General features: G+C 46.7%; 5 protein-coding genes across 5 annotated transcripts; 2 read left to right on the top strand and 3 right to left on the bottom strand.

Annotated features, from left to right (window-relative positions):
• Positions 1 to 183: 183 nt before the first annotated feature.
• Positions 184 to 2,634, bottom strand: met26 (putative 5-methyltetrahydropteroyltriglutamate--homocysteine methyltransferase; the record flags this gene model as incomplete). Its single annotated transcript, XM_031149451.1, has 3 exons — positions 184 to 2,256; positions 2,319 to 2,538; positions 2,624 to 2,634. 3 exons carry the CDS (start codon positions 2,632 to 2,634, stop codon positions 184 to 186), a joined length of 2,304 nt encoding a protein of 767 aa, XP_031007171.1.
• A 766-nt stretch (positions 2,635 to 3,400) lies between these two features.
• On the top strand, positions 3,401 to 4,108 carry arsM (Arsenite methyltransferase; the record flags this gene model as incomplete). The annotated part of the gene is made up of 2 exons (XM_031149450.1): positions 3,401 to 3,607; positions 3,716 to 4,108. 2 exons carry the CDS (start codon positions 3,401 to 3,403, stop codon positions 4,106 to 4,108), a joined length of 600 nt encoding a protein of 199 aa, XP_031007172.1.
• Positions 4,109 to 4,725: 617 nt separating this feature from the next.
• dtxS3_0 (Aldo-keto reductase) lies at positions 4,726 to 5,949 on the bottom strand (the record flags this gene model as incomplete). The annotated part of the gene is made up of 3 exons (XM_031149449.1): positions 4,726 to 5,393; positions 5,477 to 5,683; positions 5,751 to 5,949. 3 exons carry the CDS (start codon positions 5,947 to 5,949, stop codon positions 4,726 to 4,728), a joined length of 1,074 nt encoding a protein of 357 aa, XP_031007173.1.
• A 3,400-nt stretch (positions 5,950 to 9,349) lies between these two features.
• LHYA1_G004489 (Manganese lipoxygenase) lies at positions 9,350 to 11,246 on the top strand (the record flags this gene model as incomplete). Its single annotated transcript, XM_031149448.1, has 3 exons — positions 9,350 to 9,700; positions 9,752 to 10,337; positions 10,381 to 11,246. 3 exons carry the CDS (start codon positions 9,350 to 9,352, stop codon positions 11,244 to 11,246), a joined length of 1,803 nt encoding a protein of 600 aa, XP_031007153.1.
• A 2,840-nt stretch (positions 11,247 to 14,086) lies between these two features.
• On the bottom strand, positions 14,087 to 17,856 carry gefA_1 (Ras guanine nucleotide exchange factor A; the record flags this gene model as incomplete). The annotated part of the gene is made up of 2 exons (XM_031149447.1): positions 14,087 to 17,236; positions 17,287 to 17,856. 2 exons carry the CDS (start codon positions 17,854 to 17,856, stop codon positions 14,087 to 14,089), a joined length of 3,720 nt encoding a protein of 1,239 aa, XP_031007152.1.
• Positions 17,857 to 27,951: the final 10,095 nt, after the last annotated feature.

The following is a 27,951-nucleotide window of genomic DNA, read 5'->3' as shown; positions in this document are numbered from 1 at the left end:
ACCACAGATAACCGCTAATCGAGTTAAATGAAAAGAAGCTTTTGTCTCTATATGCCTTGACCAGAAACGCCGATGTTGAGATCGTTTCCAGGTCAAAAGACCGCACCGCATGAAATCATATATCATTTATCCCAAGCCAAAATTTAACGCCTTGTCAAAATACGGAAGTACCTAGATAGACCCCTATTTGGAGGCATACTTTTGGCGGTAGAACTTGGCAGCGTTGACCATGTTGGTCAAAGCAGCCTTGGTCTCAGACCATTGGCGAGTCTTAAGACCACAGTCAGGATCAATCCAGAGTTGCTCTGGCTTGAGGAATGCCAGCATCTCTTCGATTCTGTCCTTGATCTCCTGCTCAGATGGAACACGAGGGGAGTGGATGTCGTAGACACCAGGGCCGATGTGGCGGGGGTAAGCCTCATCAACAAAGACCTTGAGGAGCTTAGCATCCGACTTGCTGTTCTCAATGGAGAGAACATCAGCGTCAAGAGCAGCAATGGCGTGGAAGAAGTCTTGGAACTCAGAGTAACAGAAGTGGGAGTGAATCTGGGTAGAGTCTTGGACACCGGCAACAGAGAGACGGAAAGACTTGACAGCCCAGTCAAGGTAAGCCTCACGCTCCTTGCCAGAGCGGAGAGGAAGACCCTCGCGAAGAGCTGGCTCATCGACTTGGATGACGAAGACACCAGCAGCCTCAAGGTCAATAACCTCATCACGGAGGGCAAGAGCAAGTTGCTCGGCCTGGACAGATTGGTGGACATCGTCACGGGGGAACGACCATCGGAGACAGGTGATTGGTCCAGTCAACATACCCTTCATTGGCTTCTTGGAGATAGAGACAGCGTACTTGGACTCCTTGACAGTCATTGGTGCAGGACGAGAGATATCACCAACAATGATTGGAGGACGAACGCAGCGGGAACCATAAGATTGGACCCAGGCGTGGGTGGTGAAGGCATAACCGTCAAGGCGCTCACCGAAGTATTGCACCATGTCGTTACGCTCAGGCTCACCGTGAACAAAGACATCAAGGTCAAGCTCCTCTTGGACCTTGACGACATCTTGGATCTCCTTTTCAATGAACTTCTCGTACTCTGCAGCAGTGATCTCACCCTTGGTGAACTTGTTGCGCTGGATACGGATCTCCTTTGTTTGGGGGAAAGAGCCAATGGTGGTGGTTGGGAAGAGGGGAAGACCCAAGCTCTTCTGTTGCTGGGCAATTCTGGTAGGAAACTCGGACTTTCGGTTGTAAAAGTCTGGGGTGATCTTGGATTGACGTTCCTTGACCTTAGGGTCATTGGTACGCTTAGAGGTGGCACGAGCTTGAATGGATTTGGCGTTAGCCTCCAATTCAGCACGGACAGCAGCAGGGCCTTCAGTCACAGCCTTGGCAATGACAGCAACTTCTGATGCCTTCTCAACAGCGAAGGAGAACCAATCAGCAATTTCCGGGTCAAGCTTCTTCTCGCTTGCAAGAGTGTGTGGGGTGTGGAGAAGAGAGCTGGAAGTAGCGACAATGACACGGTCCTTGCCGAGCTTCTGGACGGCCTTCTCGATAGTCTCAATGGAACGCTTGAGGTTGTTCTTCCAGATGTTACGTCCATCAACGACACCAGCAGAAAGAATAGTCTTTGAGCCTAAAGCACCGACAACAGTGTCAAGTTGCTCAGGGTTTCGGACCAAATCGACGTGAACAGCGTAAACATCTGTTGGGAGAGCATCGATGTTGTGGACGATGTCACCGAAGTATGTGGCGAAGACGATCTTTGGGATCTTGTCGCCGAGAGCAGCGAGCTTTTCATAGGTTGGCTTGAATGCAGCCTTGGTCTTGGCAGGCAAGTCGAAAACGAGAGTAGGCTCGTCAATTTGGACGGTCTCAGCACCGGCAGCCTTGAGCTTGGTAAGAAGCTCTTCGTATACTGGCAGGAGTTTATCGAGAAGATCGATTGGTGAGACAGTCTGGTCACGATCGGGCTTGCCGAGGGCGAGGAAAGAGACGGGGCCAACAAGGACAGGTCTGGTGATAATGCCAGCCTCCTTGGCCTCGATGAACTCAACAACAGCCTTGGGGTTGGCACTGAGCTTGAAGGTCTGGTTGTCTTGCAGGGTAGGCTTGACATAGTGGTAGTTCGAGTCGAACCACTTCACCATCTCCAAGCTGGGGACATCAACACCACCCTTCTGGTGGCCACGACCCATAGCAAAGTATTCATCGATAGGGTCGAGGTTTTGGGTGGTATATCTAGGTGGTGCGGCCTGTGGGAAATCGATTAGCATGATTGCTACTGTGGAGGGGTGGCTAGCACTAGAAAACTTACGCCGAAATCTTGGATGTGGGTGAGCACTTGGTCGTAGAGAGCGAAATCATTGCTAGGGATGACATCGACACCGGCCTTCTTCTGGATATTCCAGTGCTCGAGACGCAGTCTCTTGGCCTCGGTGAGGAGATCAGCTTGCGAGAGCTTGCCGCCCCAGTAGGCTTCGGTGGCTTTCTTCAGCTCACGGTTTGCTCCCATACGAGGGAAACCGAGGATAGATCTGTCAGTGAGATAAAGATTAGCATACCGAAGCTGAAGCTGAAGGCTGGCTGGCTGGCCGAGAGTTAGGGATGATTGACACTCACGATTGAACCATGATTGCTGGTTTGCAAAGTCTCAAAGTAAAACGGCAAATTGCTGTCGAGTCGTGTCAACAACGATTGCGTGCTTGCAGAAAGTCGCCGATGACGGATGATCGGGAACTTCTGGTTTGATTGACGGACGGGATGAGGGGATTCGGAAAAGAGCAATGTATAGAGAGAGGGATCACTCTGAAGTAAGAGAGATTCAAATGAAGGAAGGGTTTTATGGAGAAGATAGGAGGAGGATTGTTTCAAAGGGTAGCGGTGTGGGCGAAGGAAGGAAGCAGAGTTTGTGCCGAAGATAAGTAGCGGGGTGGAAAAAGCCCCTCAACTTAGCGTGTCCTGCTTGGGTTTAGCTCTATGGCCACGTGATCTCACCTCATTCGCCTTTCTTCGAATTTCGCCGCCTTTCTCTCACTCCGACTGTCGAACTATCAAAATACATACAAATCCTGATGTTTTCACGTGCAACCTCTCGAGCTTCATCAAATCCCCAAAAGAATCCTTTTGGTCAAATGATTGTTCTTTGCTGATTCCCATCCTGCAACGCCAAGACGTCTGCGAGCAGTGACATACCGGTATCACAGTTGAGCCTTATGTGCTACTGCTTCCAAAGACCACTGCCGTCTCGACGGGTGACTCTATGCACTGCCTAGTCGGCATTTCCATACATCAAAGAAGCTCGTTCCTTCCTCGAAAGAAATTGTTCCTTCCTTTTCAAACCCCCCCCCAGCCCCCCCAAAAGTCAATGCTGCACAAGTCATCTGACAATTACACAACATGAACACCACATCCTCAGTCACTGCACAGATGGTAGTAGACCATTACTCTGCTCTTGCGCGCGAAGACGATGCCAAAAACACCGACCATATCAAGAAAGTAGCTGAGTCTTTCGGTTACGCTCCCGAAGATCTCGCTAGTATCCCCGAGGGAGCAAATCTCGGTGTCAGCTGTGGAAATTCACTCGCCGTAGCTAAGTTGAGACCAGTTAGCATCGCCTCATCTCTCGCCTCATCTCACCACTTCTCCAACATTCTATCCTCCAAAACTTGGTAAATCGCTGAATGGAATTGGTCACGTGCTAATCACACCCAGGGAGAGACAGTGATCGATCTCGGCTCGGGAGCAGGCTTCGATGTCTTCCAAGCAGCCCGAAAGGTCAGATCAAAGGGTCTCTCAATTGGCGTAGACATGAGCCGCGACATGCTCGATCGCGCCCAGACCAATGCATCCAAAACATCCATCACCAACGTGAAATTCATTCTCTCACCCATCACAAAAATCCCTTTGGAATGCGAAAATGCAAACTGTATCATGAGCAACTGCGTTATTAACCTTCTTCCTGTGGACGAAAAACCTTTATGTTTCTCCGAGGTGTATCGGCTGTTGAGACCAGGGGGTCGACTGGCTCTTAGTGATATACTGGCAAAGAAGGAGATTCCTAAAGCTTTGAGGAGGGTTGTATGTTGGCTGCATTGGCGGAGCTAGTTTGGTGAATGAATATGAGGGTTGGTTGAGAGCGGCTGGGTTTAAAGGTATGAAAGATCTCTTGGTGGTGTCTAGTCTATCTACTGACAGGATTGTGTGTAGACATTGTAATCGTGGACAAACACAGCGATCTGAATATCTACAAAGAAAGACTTCAGGATGAAGAAAAAGGCTCATGCTATGATACTTCTGCATCGAAGGAAGAAACACGTTGCTGCTCTACCAAAGAGCCGAATGATATTGCAAAGGAGAAGACAGCAGAGAGGGTTGCGGACATTGATTTCAATGACTGGGTTAGTAAGTTAACCTCTCTTCCCCACAATATTCAATAATGGGACTTACATTCGGCGGGAAGGTTCCTACAGCATCTATGCTGTTAAACCTAGCAAGCCTTCTTTGTCGGCCAATACTTGAAATAATATCCGAACACTTGGACAAGCACTATGTTAGCTATCGGCACCCTCTTTTCCAGAACCCTAAGAAATTGTAATTGATGATGAAAACTGACATTTCTACTTCTAAACCATTACTAGCTTCACAATCCAATGTGTCAGGCCCGTCAGAATCTTTTCTCAAGATACTTGCATAAGTGTGTAACGCCTTTCTATTCCCTAACATTAAGTGTGTCCAGCAACAGGCTTAGGAATATACAATTCCTCCAAATAATTCATCTCCTCCTCGCTCAACTCCAAATCCCTCAACTTACAAATATCATCCAACCTCTCCACACTCGAACTACTCAACCCCACGATAGGAATTGCCCCTCTCCCCTTAACCCACGCCATAGCAACCTGACTCATCTTCCACCCCTTCTTCCCCGCCATCTCCCCCACCCTCCCATTAATCGCCCTATCCACCTCCGTAATCCCACTCAGCGCCGTACTCTGCGCACTCCTCGCACTCTGCTCCCCAAACGGCTTCGCCAACAACCCGTTCGCCAACGGCCCCCAGGGAATAATCCCTACGCCCGTCTCCTTACAAAACCGCATCATCTCCCTCTCCTCCTCCCTATACAACAGATTGTACCGGTTCTGCATGCTGATAAACTTCGTCCACCCGTTCTTCTCTGCTATGAATTGCATGCTGGCGAATTGGTACGTCCACATGGAACTCGCGCCAATGTAGCGCACCTTGCCGCTCTCCACTAGGTCGTGTAACGCTTTCATGGTTTCGGCGGGCGGCACATCGGGGTCGTAGCGGTGGATTTGGAGCAGGTCGATATAATCCGTGCCTAGACGTTTGAGGGATGCGTTTACGGCTTTGAAGATTGCGCCGCGGGAAAGACCTAGGGTAGGATTTGATGTTAGTGGAGGTGCTCTGGGTGGTGGGATTTATATTGGATATAGGACTGCTTGAGACGAAACGAACCGCCTTTGTTCACGTAGTCCTTAGACTTCGCCATCTGGTCCTCAAACATCCAATTAAACACCCCCGGCTCCTCAGGCACAGTCCCCCTGACTTTTGCCAACAGTGTGAGCTTCTCCCGTGGGATGTTGAATTTTGTGATCGCCTTGCCGACGATTTCTTCATTGGCTCCGGATGAGTATACATTCGCCGTGTCCCAAGTAGTAAGTCCTATCCTCTATCATTAGTTCCCCTCGTTCCTCCGAAAATATAAAGAGTTTTGCTGGTTGGGGAGTACCTCTATCCCAAGCCATCTTTAATACCTGCAGTCCTTCCTCTTCCTCAATGACCCATTCTAACCATTGCTTACTGCCAATACCCATCGTGCCTAGAATAGGCGAGGAGACGCGTAGGCCCGAGGTGCCGAGTTGGACGTACTCGACTTTGGTATCGTCGATGCTCTTTTGGAGCGAGGCGGGAACTGGTGGGGGAGGCATTTTGGTCTTTTGGACTTGAACTTGATTGATCAAGAAATATGTTCGATGGTTGAACTTTGATGTGGGGAGTTCAGAAACGTGTTGATAGATGGTGATCGTGAAGCTCAACACTGGACAGAAGAAAGGGCAGACTTATATACCTAGATGCTGGATACGTCTCGGACGGGTTTACGACATACATTATTATCTCTTATGCACGATCGGAGATAAATGTCTTAACAGCCCTTCCCCCGCACAAAGCTGCACTACGAGACTCCTTACCACCTTACTCCGTTCAAATAGGTTCAAGCCTTCAAAGTTACGACCCAACCCATAAGAGTTGTCCTGATATTCTTAACACAACCTACAACCCTCCAATCAAAAGCCCTCGCTTACCCACCCCACCTCCCCCCTAGAAAATGAATCTAACCGCATCAGTCGATACTCACGAGAGGCTAATGTAAGGTGCTATGAGGCTCTGGTTGAAGTTACTGCTTAAATCCGTCCGTTATCTGCATGCTAATAAAAGATGCAAACAATGGGGGTTTATGATCTTTCTTCTTTTTATAAGCTAGAGAGAACTCAAAGCACACTTCAATTGGTCTGGAGCCTCCCTCGACACCTTCATCTTCCTCATATCTGGATGTTGTCGGCTTCCTTATTCACAATCTCCCCTCCAACTTCGCCTCCCCCAGCCGGTATAAATTACTCCGTACAATGTTTCAGATATGCTCTCACGCATACTGAATTCCAAATCCTGAGAAGTATATATATTCGAGAGTGATGGAAGCACAATAAATGATTTATATGGTGATTACTTGACCCGGTTAAAGAGAGAAGATACGAGGGAGAAGGCTTTAGGTGTGGATAAATCGCATGAAGTAGTATAATGAGAAGTTGAAAGCAATCCGAAATTCACTAATTATCCCGTGGATTTGAAACGGGACATGAACTATTGAAGTTATGAGGATATTATATAATATAAGATATTGGATGCTTTAATTTTAAGCATTTCAAAAAAAAAGGGCCAGAAGAAGTAAGAAGTTGCCGGCAGGAGACTTTTGCCATAAAAGCAACAAGCGCTTGTAATTATGCGGTCTCTCTATTTGACTTACCGAGTGTAATGCGAAATTTATTGCTTACCGAGGTTATTATGTTCTTAAGTTAGTGAATGAGTTAGTTGCTGTCAAGTGTACATTTACGGTCATTATCATATATCTACTAGTAGAACTGAAATTCAATATCCTTTATCTGGTTACAGGGCAATATGATGAATAGTCGGTATCTACACACACATTTAGGGTCCACTGATGAATCGTCAATGCACAGCCTTAAGTCTTAAGACCTTGCAAGTATTTTTTGCGTCTTGATTGCATACGCTTTTTACTTATAGAAACTATTACGAGAGGCAAGACATGATGTGCGCTAAGCCTAACCCGGTCCAACTGGACCTCTCTCTGATTACTAAGCATAATCTGAATGTTATACAAAGCTTAAGAGGTCTTTTATAATTCATAAGCCTTATAGTACATTAATGGAATCTCTTGGTGGATAAACTCGAGATATAAGAATGAATATGTGGATTCTGAGACACGGTGTTACTATACCTTCCACTATCCGGGTTGACTTGGAGGCCAAGGGACCAAGCAATTCGACGAGTATAAAAGTTATGAAATTAGGCCCGACACTTGAGAGGGACACGAGAGCTGGGTAGTACCAGATCTTACTACGCGAAAAATGTCTAACAAGATGTCTCTAAATAGCATTCAGCAAAATACCAGTAATAACACCAATGAAATAAACATAAGAGCAGTGATGGATCTTTAGCGTCAGAACCGAGTCTTCCGACGTATCAAACAAGGGTCGTTGAATCAATAAATTTATACTTCTGCGTGACTAATTATAGTTTGCCTCATAGTCCCTTAGCCAAAAGAGATGCACCATATTGCTAGTGAGGCCTGACTTGTTATATGCTCCAAAACTTTACCCTCGAGAATGGCCTAGAACTTATTTCAAGCTAGAGAGATAGGTGGATTAGAATCCTCCAGCAGGAATTTTCCTACAAGTGGCACTAATGCCCGTGGTTGTTTGCCCCGTAGACGGTGGCGCGAGAGGGGCGTTTGCTTGTTGAGCGGAACTAAGCGGGCTATCGGTCATTTGCTGCAGAGCACAAGCACCAAACTTTTAGCGATTAATCCCCTATAAACGTTAGATCAACCCGCTCCTACCCCACTATACTGATAACATGCTTATTATTAGATAACGCGGAAATCTTGTACGGAGTACGGAGTATAAAGCTTTTTTTCTTCCGGGGTGATATAAGGGGCGGAAGATTAAAAGCTTGATGCAGAAAGAAGTTTACTGTTTACCGCGAGTAGCAGAGAGCATTACTTGGTTCACTTCCTGCTACTACTAGTACTTGCTCAATGTACTAAGTATCATCACTCTAATTCTGCTAAAGCAAAACATACTATGCAATTATTTATGTAAGCTAAGGAACTAGCTTCTAATAACCACGGAGTATGCCATGTGCGCCGAAGACACTAAGAACTTTTAGAAAACATAAAAATGCCGGCATTGACCCTACTAGTAGGTTACGCGAGATGGAAGGAATGGTCACAAAAGAATTGGCCGGGATACGAGAGGATTGGCTATTGGATAGAACCGCGAGATTACGGGAGGAATCTTGGATTCGTCGCCTTGTACATCGCCACGAAAACCAGACGTTAATCTAGATTACGATTTGCGAAAGTTCTTCAAATTGGTATGGATAAGATGCTAAAAACACAGACGCTGAACGCTGGGGTTTTAAGAACTTATAGAGGTTACGAAGACCGAGCTCCTAGTACGACCATTTCAGAACAACATAGGCCGGAATTGATATAGATGCAATACTTGTTTCTAGAAGTTGGAATAGGTAGTTTTATGCGATTACCTTATGCTAAATGAAGAAGAACGTCCGGGGAACGGGCCCTTTTTATACTAGCTAATTCATACGCCTAGACTAATTAATCCCTTAGTATGACCCATACATATAGGAATAGCCTCTTGATGCTCCATATGTATATAGGGGTTGAATCCCGTGATCCACACTCATTGACCTGTGACTATAATGTTCTTTATTTAGCTATAATATGATCAAATACTAGGGTCTAAAATAAAATTAGAGGTGCCTAGAATCTTGCCAGGTGATCCTCACTGATTCTCTATATCGGAGTAGCCGCGTAGGATGATGGTGTAAACTGAGAACCTTAATGCTCCTACCGGTCACGGCGAGGCGGAAGGACGCACAAGGCTCTCTCGGGTATTTATTTAAAAGCACCATCGATTTCTTCACTTTTGATTCTCCAGCTTCCACATCCGTCTTTCCTTCCTTGCACATCGAAGAACCTATTGGTTGATTCGATAGCCTCACGAAGTCATGCTCACCTCCCTCGCATGGTCACTCGGTTTGGGCTTGGCACTCGAAGTGTCCTGCGCCCCCTCTGTTCCACAAGCTCTGCGTCGCCAGTCTGCCAACAACTTCACTTCCTATACTATTCCACCGTTGGAAAGCAGCAGCAGCAGCAGCGTCCGAGCAAGTGCAATTAAAGTCAAAGCAGATACCTTTTTGTACGGACCTTCAATTGCGGGAAATACTTCTTTCTGGCCAACAGGATCCTTGGGAAACTCCACCGTTAACGCCGATTTCGCAGCTTTGTCAACGGACACACCAATCGATGTCCCAAATGTTGAAGCCGATGCAGCTGTCGTTACAAGCACCATTGCGGCGGTATGTGAATTAGCCATAACTTAAAATTTGATAAGTTTCTGACAAAAATAGGCTGGTGGTTTGAAGCAGCTTTCCGATTATAATCTTTTGTATAAAGATCAATGGAAAAAGAGCTTGCCTGATGGTGTAGATGTGGGAGTTCTCACGAACTACACTAATGATTTGTTCTTTTCAATGGAAAGATTATCCGTCAACCCCTTTTCAATTAAGCGATTGGATGCATCTGCTACACTGCCCTTCCAAGTCGACAATGGAATTACAACCAACATCACAGGGACTACTGTCTCCGGGCTCTTGAAATCTGGAAATCTATTCTACGTCGACCATCGTGATCAAGCTACCCTCGAGTCTACTGGAAGATTCGCAGCATATTGCGACGCGTATTTCTACATCCACCCCACCAGCGGAGATTTTCTTCCTCTAGCTATTCGAACAAATACTGGTAGTAACTTAATATACACACCGGCGGACACCGCAAACGATTGGCTTTTGGCTAAAATGATGTTTAATTTGAACGACTTTTGGCATTCGCAATGGTATCATCTCTCTGCAACACATAACGTTCTCGAGATTATCTGGGAAGCTGCCTATCGGACCTTGAGTGACGAGCATCCTGTCATGGCTCTTCTCAAACGATGTAAGAATACTTCTATTCTGATTGAACAACTGTACTGACCCAGACGTAGTATCTATAAGGATATTTGGATATCGTGTTTCAGCAATCACCGATTTGATCAACACAGGTGGTTTCATTGACCAGTCTTTTGCTTTCACCGGGGCTGCGGCCGGTGTCTCCACTACCAAATTCTACCAATCTGGCGAAGCAGGAAATTTCCAGTCCAACTATTTCTATCGCAATCTTCAGAACCGTGGCCTATACAACAACACATTTGGCCCCAAGATCAAATCTTTCCCTTTCCTAGAGGACGCCTCCGTTATCCACACTAGTATCCAAAGCGTCATGACCACTTTCGTAGACTCCTATTACACGTCGCCTTCATCATTCCAACAAGATTCAGAGTTGCAAGCCTGGATCGCCGAAGCCAAACCTGCCCAGATCATGGATTTCCCTACCTCAGTCGACCGCCAGACACTCATCGACATCCTTACCCAATTCGCGTATCTAGGAAGCGCAGCCCATCAAACCCTCAACACAAACGATCTCGCCGAGATCAAAGGTACATTGCCTTTCCACCCCGCATCGCTCTACTCAGCAGTCCCTGAGACGAAGGGCGTCACGGACCTCATGCCCTTCCTACCTCCCGCCAACGCATCCGTCCAGCAGCTTATCCTTCTAGGCTTATTCGCTCGCCCTACCTTTGTCAACTCCAATGTCTCGTTGTCACAGATGTTCAATGACACTACTATGTTGGGCAAGATGCCCACCAAGATTGCAGATGCGTCGGCGACGTTTGAAAAGGAGATGCTGGCGCAGAGTAAGGTCGTTGCTGCCAGATCCTTTGATAAGGATGGACTATCACAGGGCATGCCGTTTATCTGGAGGACTCTAGACCCCCAGAGAGCACCATACTATCTCACTGTCTGAATAATAGAAAACATAATTGGGAGAAGCCCACTTCTATTAGAATAATTCAAGTCGCAAAGAATTTGCAATGCATCTAAACATCCATGGTGGTCCTACACGGTGCGCGCTGGAGTGACTATAGTTTTGGTTATAAGTATGCAGTTACTCGTAAATCTAACGTTTTAAGGATTAATAGTCGGTCATCCTTACTTGCTCGCTTCGCTTATAGTCGGGGAAAGCGAATGTCCCGTGCAAGCGAATGTCCCACGTCGGAAACTACACCAAAATCGCGATAATATAAGTCTAAAAACATAGGTTAAAAGAGTTATAACTCCACTACACTTTAGATGCACTATAAAAAAAATCATATAAGGTATCTCTATATATATATCTAGAGATATAAGTATTTAAAATAAAAATTAAAAGGGTTGCGCAGCTTAAAAGTTATAAAACGTAGCATTTTAGAACACTTTTTTAGTGAGGAAGCAGTGCAAAATAGGTGTAGAAAGCGCATTTTAGTGAGGAAACCCATACAAATCGCGACATGGGACATTTGCTTGCACGGGACATTCGCTTTCCCCGACTAGTAAGGAAAACCGACTATTAGGCCTAGTATATCTGAACATTTACTCCGGTGCTGGATTAATGGTTCCAAAACATGGTATCTTATTGTGCTCTCCTCTTCACCCTGAGGTATTTAAGCGAGACTGCGTGGTAAACATGGCGAGACGAGGTCGAAAAGGGGCTCGCCGGACATCGTAAATAAAGATACCGTCAGCGACGACATTTTCTTGATATTTCGCAATACCCGATCAGCAAACCAGAAAAAGGTACCCAGCTTAGGCAGATAAGCAACCATATGAGTCAGACATTATGATTTTAGTTAGGTCGGTATATTCATTCTATGGCACAGTATAGATAATTTCCCTAGAGGGCATCATCTAAGTTACTCATTAGAGCATTTTGAACATGTTAGACTCGTTATAGCCACTTGGCTTTCCTTTCTGTATTGCATTGACCGCTTCTTACTGCCAACAGAAACTAACACCCCTTAATGAATGAAGCAACGAAAAATTCAGCCCCACTCACCCGAAAAATACAAACATCAAGAAGGTGATGGAGGGAAAATACCGATTTAGAGTCTGCGGAGGAAGCAGCTTGCCTGTTAATAGACAGACACGTTCTATTTAAATCGCAGACAAATAGACTTATAAACAACGACAACACCACATCAGCCCCGAACAATACGGTATTACATTACTGATAGCCCACAAAGCGCTTTCAAAGCCTTTAAGCCGTTCATTCATCCATAGATCCGACGAAAAAAGCACACCTCACCCAACCTCACCTCAGCACGCTCGTATGGAATGTACAAGCTTAGCGCGCACAGACATGCACTTCTCCAGCATTCTGCATCCTGCAAACAGCAAAGGTCTTGATCATCTGATAGACGTTTGCTTCAAGTCTTCAATGGCTCATGTCGTTCCCTCCATGAGAAGCAGTGTTGAGTATAGATTCCCCCTCACGAAGTTTTTTCCCCTCCTTTCTATCAACAGCACATGAAAACATAACCCCAACCCCCGCCCTTTCCTAACACCACGCTTTCCACTTCTACCTCATGACTTACTTATGAACATCTATTGCGTCACTCTTACTAAGAAAGCAACAAGACTAACAAGGGAGAAAAAGCAACAGTGCAATTATGGTGCAGACTCCCAAATGCCCAATCCCCACTCTTTACCACCGCACAATCAATCCCCTCCCCCTCCTCTCACACCACACACCCCTCACTCACTCCACCAGCCATCCAAATAATCATCGCATCTCCCAACCACACCCACAAAATAACAACAAATCCCCACTCCACCAAGTTTACTTAGATCCTAACCACTAAAGCAAAACCCAGACAAGTATGTCTATCCATCTATCTGTCAAGCAACAGCCAAAGAGATGAGAAATTGGTAAAATTTAGCCGGAAAGCGCATTCAGACGTGGAATGGTGTACCAATTTAGACTTGTGTTTCCTAGTACCTATGTGTGAAAGGTAATGTGAAATATATCCAGTGCTTAACATCAAGTGGAAGGCATTGCTAATTCCACCAAGAGTGAATGTAATCTCCCCTTCGAATGCTTTCTTGAGCACAGTAATAATAAACATTCAGACTTCACTTAAATATTGGAACAAACTCTTAAGACAGATGTACTTGTGAAGGAGTCTTTGTTTATGCATTACAGGCTTACTAGCTTAGCTCATGAAGTGCGTTGCCGCATTAAATATTTTTCCCCCTCCCGCTTTGACACGCGCGCGACTTGCTTTTTTACCCCTCCGCTCCACCCATCCATCCATACTATAATACCAGCCTTTTTTTTTACAATACCAACAAAACCAGCAAAAGCAATCCCGCATTTTCAGGCGTGAGCCATGCCGCATGTCTCATGTTGTAATTCCTCCGCAAGCCGATAGAGAAAGATGGTGATGTCCTTTATACAAATCCAATTATCAATAAGCACATCGCGCGCAGTTTCCCAATCCCCACCCTCTTTCCCATCCCGGGGAGTTTTCATGAAAATGCAATCAATGCCAGCCGTGAGTGAGAGCAAAATATAGTATTCAATCAATAGGAGTTCTTGAAAAAAAAAAAAAGGATGAACATAAAAAATTCCAGGATCATATTAATGATCATGTTGAGCCATCTCGAAACGCCGAGGGCCCTGAAAAGGATGCCGAAAATCAATCGCTAAAACGCTGTTCAAAGTGGGTATCAAATCAATCGATGGGTCGGTCGTGGAGTGAGGACATGTATGTGTTTGGTGTCGTATCAAGAGTAATTGTAATATGTTTTGTCCGGCAGAGGCGGACGTTAAATGGGGGTTGCTGGGATAGTTGCTTTGTCCTTAGAATGCGTCCATGCGAAAATGTCGAACTTCTCCTTCGATGGTGCAACAGGTGGGAAGCTGTTCTGTCCCTCAATAGGACTACCCTTTGGAGGCAGGTTTTCTCGAGGCTCAAGTAACAAGCTCTTGCGATAGAACTGCTGCACATTTTCATGCTCAGAAGTCGATTTGACGCGAACAATCTGTGCTTGTATCCACTCTTGCATCTCTGGAACCTCCGCAAGACGGTATGGAATCTGGAAGCGTTGGAGCTCGCCAATGATCTTTGCCGTTCGAGTGTGCTTATCAAAGTTGATGACTGCCATGCCATCGCTGTTTCCGACTCCAGGAAGTTGCTTTGTTGCAGGGTTACCAGCGTCGACAAATGTCAAATCCGTAAGGTAGGTCCCGACGAAAGGGAGACAAGGGGGCACATGGTCATGGAGACGCTTTCGAAGAGTAGCATAGTTTTTGTCGGGTTCGACAATTGCCTGCAGACCCTTTAGCATCTCCTTCCGCCTTTGTGAAACCACATCCCAGGTTTTCTTGAGTCGGACAATGGTAGAGGAGTTCAAAGAGCAGATGATAGCCATGAGCGAATCATAGTTATTAAGCTCGAGACACTTGTGAGCGATTTTGATCCAGTGCTTGATGATCACTGCTCGCTTCTTCATGTCCTCGTACTGCAGAATGGTGTCGGCTACCAGATTGGACAGATCGGTGGAGAGGGTTGACATTGCTCGAACATTGACCGCATTGGATCCGGATCGCTTGGTCCACTCAGAGCCTAAGAGCTCTTCTGGCATGATGGCGCAGAAGATATTCATCTCTTTGATAGTCAATTGCCTAGCTAACTCGAGAGGGTCGAAGTCCAGAATGGTCGGGTTGCTTCCGCCCATTTTCCAGTTCTTAAGAACACCCACTTGGCTCTTGGTCAGGGTCGATGGAGGGAGCGGGGTATCGGCTGGAATGTACTGCGAAATAGACGTCGAAGTTTTCCCGATAGAAGAAACAAGGCGAGGAACGAGAGGTCCCTCGGTCGATGTTACCTTCTGAGCTAGCTCAAGTAGTCTTCGTCCAGCGGCGGGGAGAACTTTCCCAAGCTTCTCTTTGGCAAAAGGCTCTATCACTACAAGTGAATCATGATCCGAAAGGTCGCGCCAATGGGATTCTAGCCAGCCCTTGAAGACATTATAAACCCGCAATCGTACTGGTCCTGCAATATGAGGACTCTCTGCAACGTATTCAAACCTCTCAACCAAAGCTGTAGCTAGTTTGATTGGTGTAACAAACAATCGGAATGTCAGGTAAAATGTCGAAACAAACATTGCGTCTGGAGTAGAATCATGGGTGGTAAGTCTCTCTACTAAAGCTGAGAGACTGCCTCCAGTAATATGACCGTCTTTATTATGCAGAAGCTCATGCGCAAAGGTCTTTTCAAGCATTTTCGACTCGCCCTCCTCAGCAGAATCGTCTGCCAGAGTCGAATGGCTGCCAGTAGCACTCATTTCTGAAAGGGAAGGCTTACTTCGTGGAACATACGGTGCAATGTCTGGGGTTGTAGCACGCGTCGAGGCTTGAGAAAGCAGACTCAACTCTGAGTCGCGCATGCTGCTGAGATACGTGCTGTTCGTCCCTGTACTTGAAATCCCACTACCCTTCCTGTAAGAAGGCTGGTATTCACTCTCATGTCCAGATGACGGCTCCGAAGGACTGTAATCTTCGTTGTTTAACAAAGGACTGGTGAGTTTGGGAAGCGGAGGTAGGATTGACACTGTCGATGACCGGGATGACGAATCTGTCCAGGCGCTTGAGGCTGTTGTGCTCGATGCCGTTGTGCTCGATGCCGTTGCGCTCGATGCCCATCCATTTTGTACCACAGGTTCGACATTCCCGGCTGATAAATGATTGCTTGTGTCTTTAACTGGTGGAGAGGCAAGAGGTACATCTGGCAATGGTTTTTCGTAACTTGGAATAATCAAGGGTGGAGGCGGGGGTCGACTTGCGGGCTCTGGTTGACTAGGCTCAACCTCAACATTGCGTTCAGACTGATCCCCAACACTGCCAATTGACGGTATATCAATACCAAGACCCTGACTCTTGAACTCGAACTCGAAGTCGCCGATTCTTTCGATGACAAACTTGGTCTTGGCGACACATTCTCCTGCAGCTTTCACGCAACCAGTTGCAGCCGTAAGCAAACCCTCATTCTGTTGTCGCATGACTACGTTCTCGTCCTCTACCCCGGACGCTTTAACAATGTCTCGCGCAGCAGCAGCCAACTTGTTGATTCTATCATACATAGCGTCCCGGGCTGCTTCCAACGCATCCGCGCTTTGATTATCATGCGCGCATATCGCCGCGACCACCATTAAGAGACTGTGACCCGCGTTCACACACTGACGGACCGAAGAGAGAAGCTCGAGAGCGGATTGTGACTGCAGATGTAACCGGCCGATAAAGGAGCCTAGGAAGGAGAGGAAGGTATCGTGACTAACATTCAGTCTCTCGGAAACGAGATTCTGTCGTTGCGCAGCTGGAATGGAAGCCGTAAGAGACAAGCGATGTGAGACTGACTGTCTGTTGAGCTGCATTGAAGACGGTCGGGTCATAGACAATGGCCTTGGAGGCGGCGCGTTGGTTGAGTGAGCGCCCAACATGCGTTGGCATGACTGTCGTTTCGTTTGTTCTTCAAATTGCTGCGCTGTAGGCAGGCCGCTTGCCGAACTGCGACTCGAGCTCCTGCGGGATGCCGCATCGTATGCAGGGTCTCCATGCTGTGTTCCTTCAAATGACGTTGCATCCGCTGGAGGAGTTGGCGGGTTATAAGCTTCTTCTGCAACAGTGGCCATTACCCGGTGAACCGGATGTCGCGTCCGGACGTCATCGTCCAAAACATCGAGGAATCGAACGCCTCTGGTCACGATTTTGAATGCCTTCAAGATCATCTCATCGATGGTGTTGTTGATATCGTCACTGTCGTACTGGTTATGAGGCAAGGTTGCGGTGCATTCTTGTAAGCGTTTCGCCGTCTTGACGAGGGAGGAGAGGTCTGATAACAGTGCTTTGCGATGGCGTCGTAGGCCCTCATTGCTCTGAACGAGAGTTGATTCTCGCGTCAGGCAATTAGATTTCTCCTGTTCCGCTATTAGCTGTATTCTCGTACTACGTGATGTATTGAACCTACCAATAAAGATCGAACACCCGCAATAATACCCCGCATAAATTCTTGGTTGCCAAAAACTTCGCCGTCGATGTTCATACCACTTCGTAATAAGTCCCAAAAATGCAGGAGTGCCATCAGAAGGTTTTGCATCGAGTGGGGGCCGTAGGCTTCGCAATAATTCGTTGGTAGCCATCCTCTGGCGCCAGAGGCGAGAAGAGTGCCGTCTGCCCAGCCATTCGTGTGGATTGAATGTACTAGTATCACATCGCCCTCGTTCAATGGCAAGGTAACTGTAGAATCTGAGACGGTATATGTTGGATTGAAGGGATAGAAGGCTCGTAGGAAGTTATGGAAAACGGGCAGATGGCTCTCCAGATGTTGACTCAGATCCTCCTGCGAGCTATTGGGGGTTGCTGGAGGCGTCATTTGCGATTGATTAGTCGATGACTCGCTAGTCTTGGTACTGCTGCGAGAAGATATATTTCGCTTGTGCCTAGTATCCTCACTCGATCCACGAGCCCTGTCTTTAGGTACGGATAAAGGCGTTACGTGAACGCTTGAACGCGGAATTCTGTCGTTCGCCGTCACCATGTTGAGCTGCCTTGAAAGCCAACCATGGGAACTTTCTGGGGTGTTGACCGATGAGTTTGCACGTCGAGGACCGGTGTTTGTAGGGTTGTTTCCTCGGATAGGAAATCGAGGAATGAATTGCGTACTCGCTTGGGCCGTGGACAATGCTTAAGCTTGAGCCTTTTGCTGACTCGTTCCTTCCTGGTCGTGATTAAGCTTAGATTCGGATAGCCACGACTGGGATTGTGCCTGCCGAAAAGTAAAAATTAGCATAGACAGATTGGAGGGTTATTCGCATGTCGTGTTGTTTTAGTTAGATATGAAAGAGGAATGTACTGAGGGGCGTAAGGAATGCCACCATGGTCGGTCTCGAGCGCGACGGCAGCCTGCATGCCCGGATCGGGTCAACTCAAGGGTTTCGGGAAGGCTCACCAGTCAACTGTCCTGTCATGCACACGATGGAGTAATTCCGGGATGGACTATTATGGCGATCCGCTCGCAGTATCGTACTCTGAGCTTGTTTCTCCTGTACACCTTCGCCTCCAAGAACGAGGACCCAGGAAGTGCCGCGGAGGACAGGGAAGCTGCCAGGGTATCGCACGTCGCCTGGATTATGCTTTGGGGTTCGAGTCGTAAGTTGGTATTCAATGAGCGGGGAGCCAATGGCTGTGTGTGCGGTCGTTGTTGTGTCAGGCAAATGAGCTGATCGAACAGAGGGCCAAAGAGCCAGAGCGTTCGGTCTCGGATGCGATGTGATGCGGCTGTGTGTACAGTACTGGAGGGGAAGGGAGGGGAGGGGAGGGCTTCTCGTGGAGACGCCCGTAGAGTACGTGAAACTGGAGACCGGAGCTGTGGGAACAACCCTTTTCTTATCCAAGCAGCTGGCTGGGGGCAAGTCGATCAATCAATGGATGCGTAGCTAGCACCAGCCAGTGCCTGCCTTTGCCGACTTGACGCGACGTCCGTGCTGCTGTTGATTGTACAGTACAGTGCACTGCAGTGCAGAAGCTGTAACTCTACCCAACGAGCGCAGTGTAATTGTCGGAATGGGGAGCGACGATTGAGGATTGATGGCGGGAGTGAGAAGGTGGAGAGTGGTGGTATATTATTTTGGCGTGGTGGTTGTCGTGGACGGACTATTGACGAGTAAGGTACCTAGAGCCTAGGTCGGGTGGTAGACTGGTGGTAGTAGGGTAGTATGTATCTCGGCGCCGTGCAGCAGGGATCTCCCGAACTCGAAAGTTTATTGTTGGTCCACGCTCCGAGTCCAGTCCACCAAAAAATAACAGTACAGTATAGCACCTAAAGGTTGCCACAATACCGGTACTGGACTGTATAGTATAGATTTTAGTAGGTTGACTAGGACGGCAGGCGTAAAGAATTTGCAGTTGCAATGATTCGGTGCTGCTATGCGTTGCGTTGCCTTGCGTCGCTTTGCTTGGGCCCAGCTCTTTCTACTACAGTACTACTTAATGTATGTGATGCGACGTGAGGGGGCACTTTTTCTATCCTGTCGTGAAGGAGAACAATGCAAGGGCGTTGGGTATTGCTGCGTCTGTGTCTTTCTGTGTCTGTGTCGGCGCTCTGCGTTTGGATGTCTGTCTAGTAAGTACTGATGGCCGCCCTTCAAGGAGTCACGAAACAAGAGCACACACCTTCTGCTGCAGGAGTCGTTGATCGAGTCTCGACCGTCTGTGTACGAGTATGGCACTATCGTTTGTGTTTCCGGCACCGATTAAAGGATTCAACCAAACAGAACAAAACAAAACAACGCAATTCGAAACAAGTGACGGATGTAGAGGTAGAGGAGGGTCAGTTTGTCTGATAGAGTAGAATCGAGGAATAAGAGTTAGGTCTCCTGGAAGGATTCTATCGCCTACATATCTAAAAGCTAAAAAGGGCAGGGTATTCGTGAGTGAGGTGATTGATTTGGGACGGTACGAATACTTCGTACCGCAACCCTATAACCTATAGCTTACAGAGTGGGCGGCCCCGGGCTGGCATGGGCTGACATGGGGTAGAGCCAAGGGGTCAATAGGAAGCCTGCCCTATGTATAGCGTCCCACAGGGGCCGTTTTCTTGGGTGGTGGCTCCACTACTACTCTACCTAAATTATTAATTAACTTATCCAGCACGCTGGAGGAGATGCCTCTCTCCATTATTGTACTTGACAATAAAACTCAACTCAAAAGCCTTCTAGCTCATTCGTCATCCTCCGTACCCCCTTCTTACGGTTCCCCCGCTTCAGAAATCCCTTACTATAAACGACTACTACACAGTTGACTACGGTTGATTCAGTTAACTCAATTGTAGGCTTACTCAATTCATCAAGGTATCTTCGATGCGATTACTGATTGGCCCCGGCGTTCGTTATGAGGCGATATACCTACGGATACGATTCCTAGTGCTCACGGCTTCATCCTTAAGCTTCTTTCCGGCTCCTTCGTCCAGTCCGCGGTCCCGAGTAGCATCCCTACAGTACACCTTAGCATGGCATGCAGTATGACGGACCGACGGTTGCTGAAGCTCCAAAAACCTCAAACTTGGGATTCTTCAGGGTGTTGGTATTGGAGATTGTTTCCGAAAGAGCAGATGAACCTCCTCATTCCAATGTTAGGGCAACCCTGTTACAGTAGCCTAGGGACAGGAGGAATATTGTACAAGTGACAAATATTTATTGTACGGCGCTGTTCCTAGGTGAGCAGTAATCATCGGTAACATCACGATGTTTCAATATTGCTTCATTGATTGTTCCCCCGTTCCTTCTTGTTAGAACGGTCGCCGATGTCCATTACCCACCCACCATGATGAGGCTGCGGGCGGCTACAGCCATCTTCTAAATACTCTAGACTTCTCAATCAGTATTGTTGCAGCCTGTCCCGTCCTCACACAACGAGAGGCATCTCTTCATGTCCCCGCGCAATCTATGCACACATTAACTCTCCCTGATACGCTGCCATTCTTTCGAATGCTGGTCATATGGAAGCAATCCAGCGTGTTATGCTTTTGGTGGTTGAACGAGCGTTTCCTCGGCCAACGAGAGAGCCGATCCCTCCCCATTTGGAGATTAATTGTGCTTGATGCTACCTTTGTACTTTTCACTGTCCATTCATCACCCTTCTTCTCCAGCGCGTGATGGTCTCAATTTCCATTTAATTCTTATTTTCAAATTTTCAATAGTCTCACGAAAACCTGCGGCCAATTGAACAATACAGGAACAAATCAGAGCGCCTGTCGTTGAAATCTTCGCGATGCACCAAGTGACCTCACTGCTTCTTTTTTGCATCTCATCGCTGGCGGCGGGGAGAGCTGCCGCTGCGTCCATTGGCCTGGGAATAGCAATGTAAGCTGCCAAGGAGCGGGGGTAGGGGTATGAGGGTAGCTATCTCCAGGGGGCAGCTGCAGGGGAAGCTTCCATCAGGCTCAGGGGTTTCCCCTGAAGCTTAGGCCGTTCGGACCTGCGCATGCGTGAGGATTCAGCAGCGCCGTAAAAAGGAGGCCCTGTACGGAGGTACCTCCAAGGCTCCAAAATCCGCCGAATCCCATCTACGAATGATCGATCCCTCATCACGCCGCAGTTCGAGGCAGCGATGGCACGAGCTTCGAGAAGCACGGAGGCACAGATGCAAAGCGATAAAGAATCCCGAATCTGCGCTGCCAGCGACCCAGCAAACCCAAACTCCTCGTAGCAGCATGCATCAGGGTCTAAAAACAACAAAGATAGAATAGGCTTCTCGCCGAAAGTAGAAAGTTGTGGAAGTGTCACGCTTTCCCGCATGCTAAACAGGTGTTGACTGCAACACAGCGCAAAAGCTCGAGTCCTGTCTCGAGTTTCAACACGTGCAGGAAGTGTGTTTGCACGGTCAACCTGCATATCCAATATTTATGCAACCTGGAAAAAGAACATCACCAGCGGGTAAGCAACGGCAGCCAGCATAGGCAGCAAAAATGACCAAATCGGGGCATTTCTCTCAAAGCGTACTTACCTGCTTCGGCCAAGCTGCGTATATTTAACCTTTACCTATAGGAGATTGAAACTCCACGACAAAAGACGATGTGAAGCTTTGGGCTGTCAATCATAGTACGACACAAATCGATTAGCAACAGTTATCCTTCCTTTATCGGATACATCTCATATCAGCAGATCCAGCACATCGGCAGTCGGCTAACCTTAGATTTAGATCTTGGCCCCGAGGCTTGCGTCGATGAAAACTCTTATCTTATGAAGATCTTCATCGAATCTGTTGCTTCAAAGTTAAAGCATATCACAATACCTAGACCAAGAGACTACTGTGCATCATACGAAAAAAAGCATATTCATGCTGATCAGCGCGCGATTTTCCCAAAGAACAATAGCTTTAATAAAAGAGCACTACCTCCACTTTGGCCTCTTTTGAGAACTACAGTGCGAACTACCTATATACTTTAAATTCGATATTTACTGGAGCACTTCCCCGAGTCGCCGAAGTAGATATGCATGCCGTCGAGAATCAACAATCAATTTATGCACCTGGCTAGACATCCGTCCCTTTCGTCTATCAAATCTGGATGAGCTTGCATCGTAGATATCTCCGTAGAGGATGCTTATTCTACGACAAGGCTGCAGTGCAGCCTCACCCCTACTCTGCACTTCATCACACCGTTCACGTTCAAACACATCACCTTTGGCGACACAAGATTTATGTGCCTGTCAGGATCTCTATACAAAGACGGCATGGGGACCCTCCCCCTCCCCTCCCCGCCCGCCTTCCGGACCGCATCCGCAACGCAACGTCTTCCTAACCCGACTGAGCAGTCACATTACATTACTGTACGTTACATATAGGCCTAGTTACATAGCCATCTCATCGGCTCGCTCGAACGTATGTATCCCGTGCCGCTGCGACTATTGTACTGTACTCTCGAGATCAAGTTCTCGACCCAACCTAAACACCCCGAAGGATCAACAGGGAATCGCAAAGTTTCCATCGTCGCGGGAAGTGTATATCCACAGTATTGTAGCACGCAACCAACGATTGGACTTTCACTCAGCACTACTGTACCCCACTATGAAAACCCACCCCGTATCTTCAATAAATGGCCTCATCTTGAACAGAGCTTTCTGCACCCGTGCGACTTATCCATGGGACTACAGCCCGTCCTTTGACCTCCCTTCCGCACGGTCTGGTCATCGTTCTATTTATGTGAGAAGATTGTGGGCAGATTATGGCGACGCCGACGATCCTCGAATCGTTTTATAACCAGGGCGTTGGGAATATAACGTACCTCCGCGTACATATAACGAGATCTGCAACCTATCCCTTTGTTAGGCATCCATGCCCTGTCCCGAAGTTTGGTAACGATGTTATAAGTTGCATTAGCTTGCAGCTTACCCCTGGCGGTTACTGCAGGACCACGAATCTAGATAGTACATCTCCAATGCCACCCTCTCTATCTCAATTGACCCATCTAGCTTCCCCGCCCGGACTTCCGATGTCTTATTAATTGAATGTAGAAAAGTCTTTATATTACTTCAACTACTGTACGGAATGAATTTTATATAAGCTATAGCTCACCAATCAACCTACAAAGCAATTCAGAATTCGACTCATCTAGGAGAACGCAACACAAACCCCCCACAAAAGCATACATACCCAACACGAACACGATCAGAGTTTTCCTCTTACTGCTCAATCCACAGAGTAAACCACCCCGCCTTATGAGCCCACAACGTATACTAGCTAGCTGACGGCTCCCCTTTCCCCAAACCCAATTCAAGTCGGCATAGTATAGTATGGGGCATCTCATACCGGTATTTCATTATGATTGTGCAAGATTGTGCAAACTGTGCAAGTGGTGTGAATGACTTAAGAATCCTCCAGAAAAAGCATTGGATAAGATAGGAATAACATAAATGGCCTAAAAGGGCAAGCACAGCCGGGAAACTGTAAAGCTAAGCAAAGCAATTGACTCTTCAAGAATAGTTTCTTTTGATGTAAAAGCGGAATTAGGTGTTTCAAGGTACGCGTACACTTAAACTTTCCAAATTGCATATTAAGTCTCCCAACATATTCTTCACCACATCAGTCTCATTCCCATTCTTACATCATATTATATTGTCTGGTACAGCATCTTGTCTGGTACAGCATCTTGTCTGGACAAACTCCATGAAAACGCGGGTGTTGGATGCGTTCAGCTCTTGAATGGAGAAAACTCCATGAGAATGTCGGTGCTAGAGGGCCGTTCACACTATAAGATACCTACCGTACCCGTGTTCGGGATCAGGGACTGGTATTAATGCGGTATCTACGAAATATTATGAAATACGGTACTAACTTAAGCCCCGGCCGGACTTTACCTCATCTTACCTGGGAAGTCCCAGCTGGGAACCCGGCTTTTGTACCGTAAGTGTCGGTCGTCCGCCTCACGAACTTCGCGTAAGGCTTACGACAGCTAGTTGTTCTTATCACTAAGTCAAGATTTGAATATCTTCATCCTATCGATCCACTCTATTTTTCTCTTAGTTATCTCTCCAGTTATGTTGTTGCACTACGGTACTTTATTTTGGAGCATTTTGCGCCTCGTATAATACATCGGCCCTTGAGATATGCGCAATATCTAGAGTAACACTTTTGTTTTTTCGGCCTTTAACTTAGTGTTATATCTTTATATCACTTTTGGTTGCTTTTCTCCTTGGTACTATATTGTAGATACAGTATTTACCTTTACTAGCCCAAAAATAGCAAAAGTTACAGAAGTACATCCCGGCAGAATCATGAAACATGACTTCATAATCGCCCCAACAGAACTTCTTCCTCAAAATACCCCTTTAAATATGAGTATAGTATCAAAATTATACACATCCCTATGCAAGATCCAAAAACCTATCATGTCATAACCTCAAATCCTCTCCAGGTCGTTGTTCCATACCTTGCTCTCACCATTTCGCCAAACGAAACTCTAACGCCCATCAAACAGGCACGATTCATCCATCCACGCGACACCTGCAGCATGTCTCAACACCCTAATTGTTACGTTCATAAGTACATGCCGTACATGTACATGAACATGTCCCACGTGGTGTTTGATCATCAAACGTCCTTTGATGCTGAGGCTCGGAGTCGAAGTCCTTCCTGCATCATCTTTTAAATCATGACAGTAATATAATCTCCTTCATTATATTATGCAGGCACAAGAAATTCTCCTATCGGTATCATGCTATGGCATGCGCCTTTACAGTATTACTCTGTACTACTAGGGGTTTAAGGGTTCCTAGCCATGCCATGCATTTCGTGTTCTTCTTCGTTTTCTTTTTCGTTTTCCTCTTCGTCTTCTTTTAGCACCGTCACATGTTCTTGCGGGTCCCGAGGTCGTGGTTACTATACGCCGCACGCACCCCACCGGAGGCCTCTCCGGCGCATGATCTATTGTGGCCGTGTCTGTGCTCACCTACTGCACGTTCGTCCCTACTCTATAACGTTTATGCAGAGGGTGCTACATGACTGCATTGTCACTTTTTCAATACTTGTACCGTTCCTTCCTTTCCTTACGAAGGAATGGATGATTCATGTTTACTGACTGTTCGAAGTTGTTTGATTCTATTCCATCAAGTGCCGCTTCACTACTGCTGTTTTCCTAGGAGATTTTCGTTTTCATATGCTTATTACATTTGGTTTTGACGTCAACTGAACTTTCGATGGTTAAATATTTAGAGTTTGTCTCTCTTGTTCTATTGCCGGCAGTTGTTTTCCCCTCTCATATACTTATTGTCGGCTATCATATAGCGGAATATATGATATTATATCCTAGTATCATATGTCGCTACCGGGATCCTTTCCGGTGCATAATATGATATACAAGCTACTGCACCTTTTGCATTGTGATAAAAGTTTAGAGCATGCTTATGGCTTTGAAATGCATGTTTGTTCAGTGAGGATGCTTTGCTTTCGCGTTTCCGTATGCAGTGGTCAGAAGACGATGTTACTCCTTGGGCGTTGGCTATGAGGATGTGGGGAAAGAGGGGAAGGGTGGTTAGGCCTTGCTGTCTATGTTAGGTCTGGTGAGGGGTTTGATTAGAGCTCGAGAGGAGATGTCATCTTATCCCTTTCCTATGTGGGGAAAGAGGGGAAGGGTGACTAGGCCTTACTGTCCATGTTTGGTCTGGTGAGGGGTTTGATTAGAGCTCGAGAGAAGATGTCATCTTATTCCTTTCCTATGTGGGAAATGTACTGGTTCGCGCATTCTTTAACAACCATATTCGAGACAGGCGACCGAGATGCGCAAGTGTGATGGACGTAAAATGTGCTACTCTTAAAGCTATTCGTTTCATCTACATCTCCTATACGAGTACCTTAAATTTTACACCCCACCCCGCCTCCCCTCGTCTTACAATTCCACTAACGGCATTATCCTCTGCACTTTCCATTTCTTTCCCCTGCTTCAAGCTTCAAGACCATGATATCAAACATCGGGTTGGTAGAACGTCATGTCAGTATCAGGTCGCCGTTTGAACTCAACTCTTGGCGTATCACAGAGGTGATAGAACCATAACACCTTCTATATAGCTCGAGGGAACGATTACGCGGGTCGATTTGCGATTGAAAGCCGGAAACTAGCTAGGTGGTAGACATAAGGAGTCTCATCACATTTAGCATTGAGTTCTGCAATGTGACACTCTGATTTGGATACCTAAGCCCCCGCCCACAGGACCACCAACATTACCACTTTGAGCTACTGTACGTACCCCGTGACATTGGCTCCAGGCTAGGTTACAACTATACTGATCTTTTATTCACTTGTACTATAGATTACGCAAATTGTCGCCCTTTGGTTTTGCTGCTTTCATATTTTTTTATAAATGTATGACGCATTTTTTATTCTCATCCTCTTGGAATGCATGCTGAAGTTGCGTTTATTGGTTATAAATGGCACCTCAATCAAGCTGTCGCTGTCTTTGAAATTGTGGCCTAGAGTCTGGACTTGAAGATTGCATATCTAATCAATATCAAGCGATGCTACATCTACATCAAGCTACTAAAGATAGAGGGAGTAGAAATGTCATGTAAGGTAAGTGTGGAGCTGAAATCAAATCCTTGGGAAATTTTATGATATGGTTCCTCCTATCCATAATTTTGAAAACCCGCTTAGGGCCTTGATTGAAGCTACAGATTATCATCATCCTTAATCATAATACTGTTGCTTTCAAAATGGTGGAACCTTATATAAGTGTCGAATCGTGAATAAAAGCTAGTACTAAGACATGAAAAATCACCTTATCAGTTTGTGGTAGTCAAATAGATTATTACACCTCATTGAACAACAGTGTTTTAGCTACTGGCCTCTAATCTAATATAAACCATCCGTTCCTGATGGTTGATTCTCCGCTAACTCTACTTTTTAGTAACAGCAGACATCAAGAATGGCTGGCAAGGTGCCTTCTTCTCACACGGCCCACAAAATATCGCCCGAGACAAAAGAGCTCGATTTATATTACCCACAAACAAGCTTGCTCCCCACTTACTTCTATCACCTAAGTCAAAATCCACCAGTAGAATCGTCACGTGTAGTACTCTCTCTGGAGGCTAGCATAGACTGCTTGTCCTACGGATTTCAACTTCAGTTTGGTGAAGTTGTGAACGCCATCAGAGTTCGCTGTAAGCGCAATGTTGGAGGGCATCTTTACATCTCTATTCACGAAGCCTGTCTGCACATTACCCACCGATTTATCCAACGCGTGACAGCTAAGCTCAGGAAGGAGGTGCAGTGGCCAATGGGATCGATTCTATCAGAAGCCTCTGGGAAGTAATTTACCGTCGCGTTGACGGTTTACAAAACCCGAGCTACGTTGGTTATCTACAGGAGCCACACAGTTACCACGGGGCAAGTTGTGCAGAGGTCTAGACTGGAAGCCACCAGATGACCCGGAAGATGGTGAGGTGAGTCAATACCTACATATGCCGACTGAACACATTGGCTTTTTGTTCTTCACAAGGGTTCATCTGTCATCTGCTCCTTGACTTACTAACATTTTCCGCAGCTTCTCGAGCAGGATCCTCTAGCACAACTACCAAACTCCAATCATCCCACCGATGACGAAATATTCCAGATCACCGGAATGACGGAGTCGACACCATATGA

The sequence above is a fragment of the Lachnellula hyalina genome (genome assembly GCF_007821495.1).
Source record: "Lachnellula hyalina strain CBS 185.66 chromosome Unknown contig00032, whole genome shotgun sequence".
Taxonomy (NCBI): domain Eukaryota; kingdom Fungi; phylum Ascomycota; class Leotiomycetes; order Helotiales; family Lachnaceae; genus Lachnellula; species Lachnellula hyalina.
Note: the sequence above shows the minus strand (reverse complement) of the source record. Positions and strands in the feature narration are given on the sequence as shown.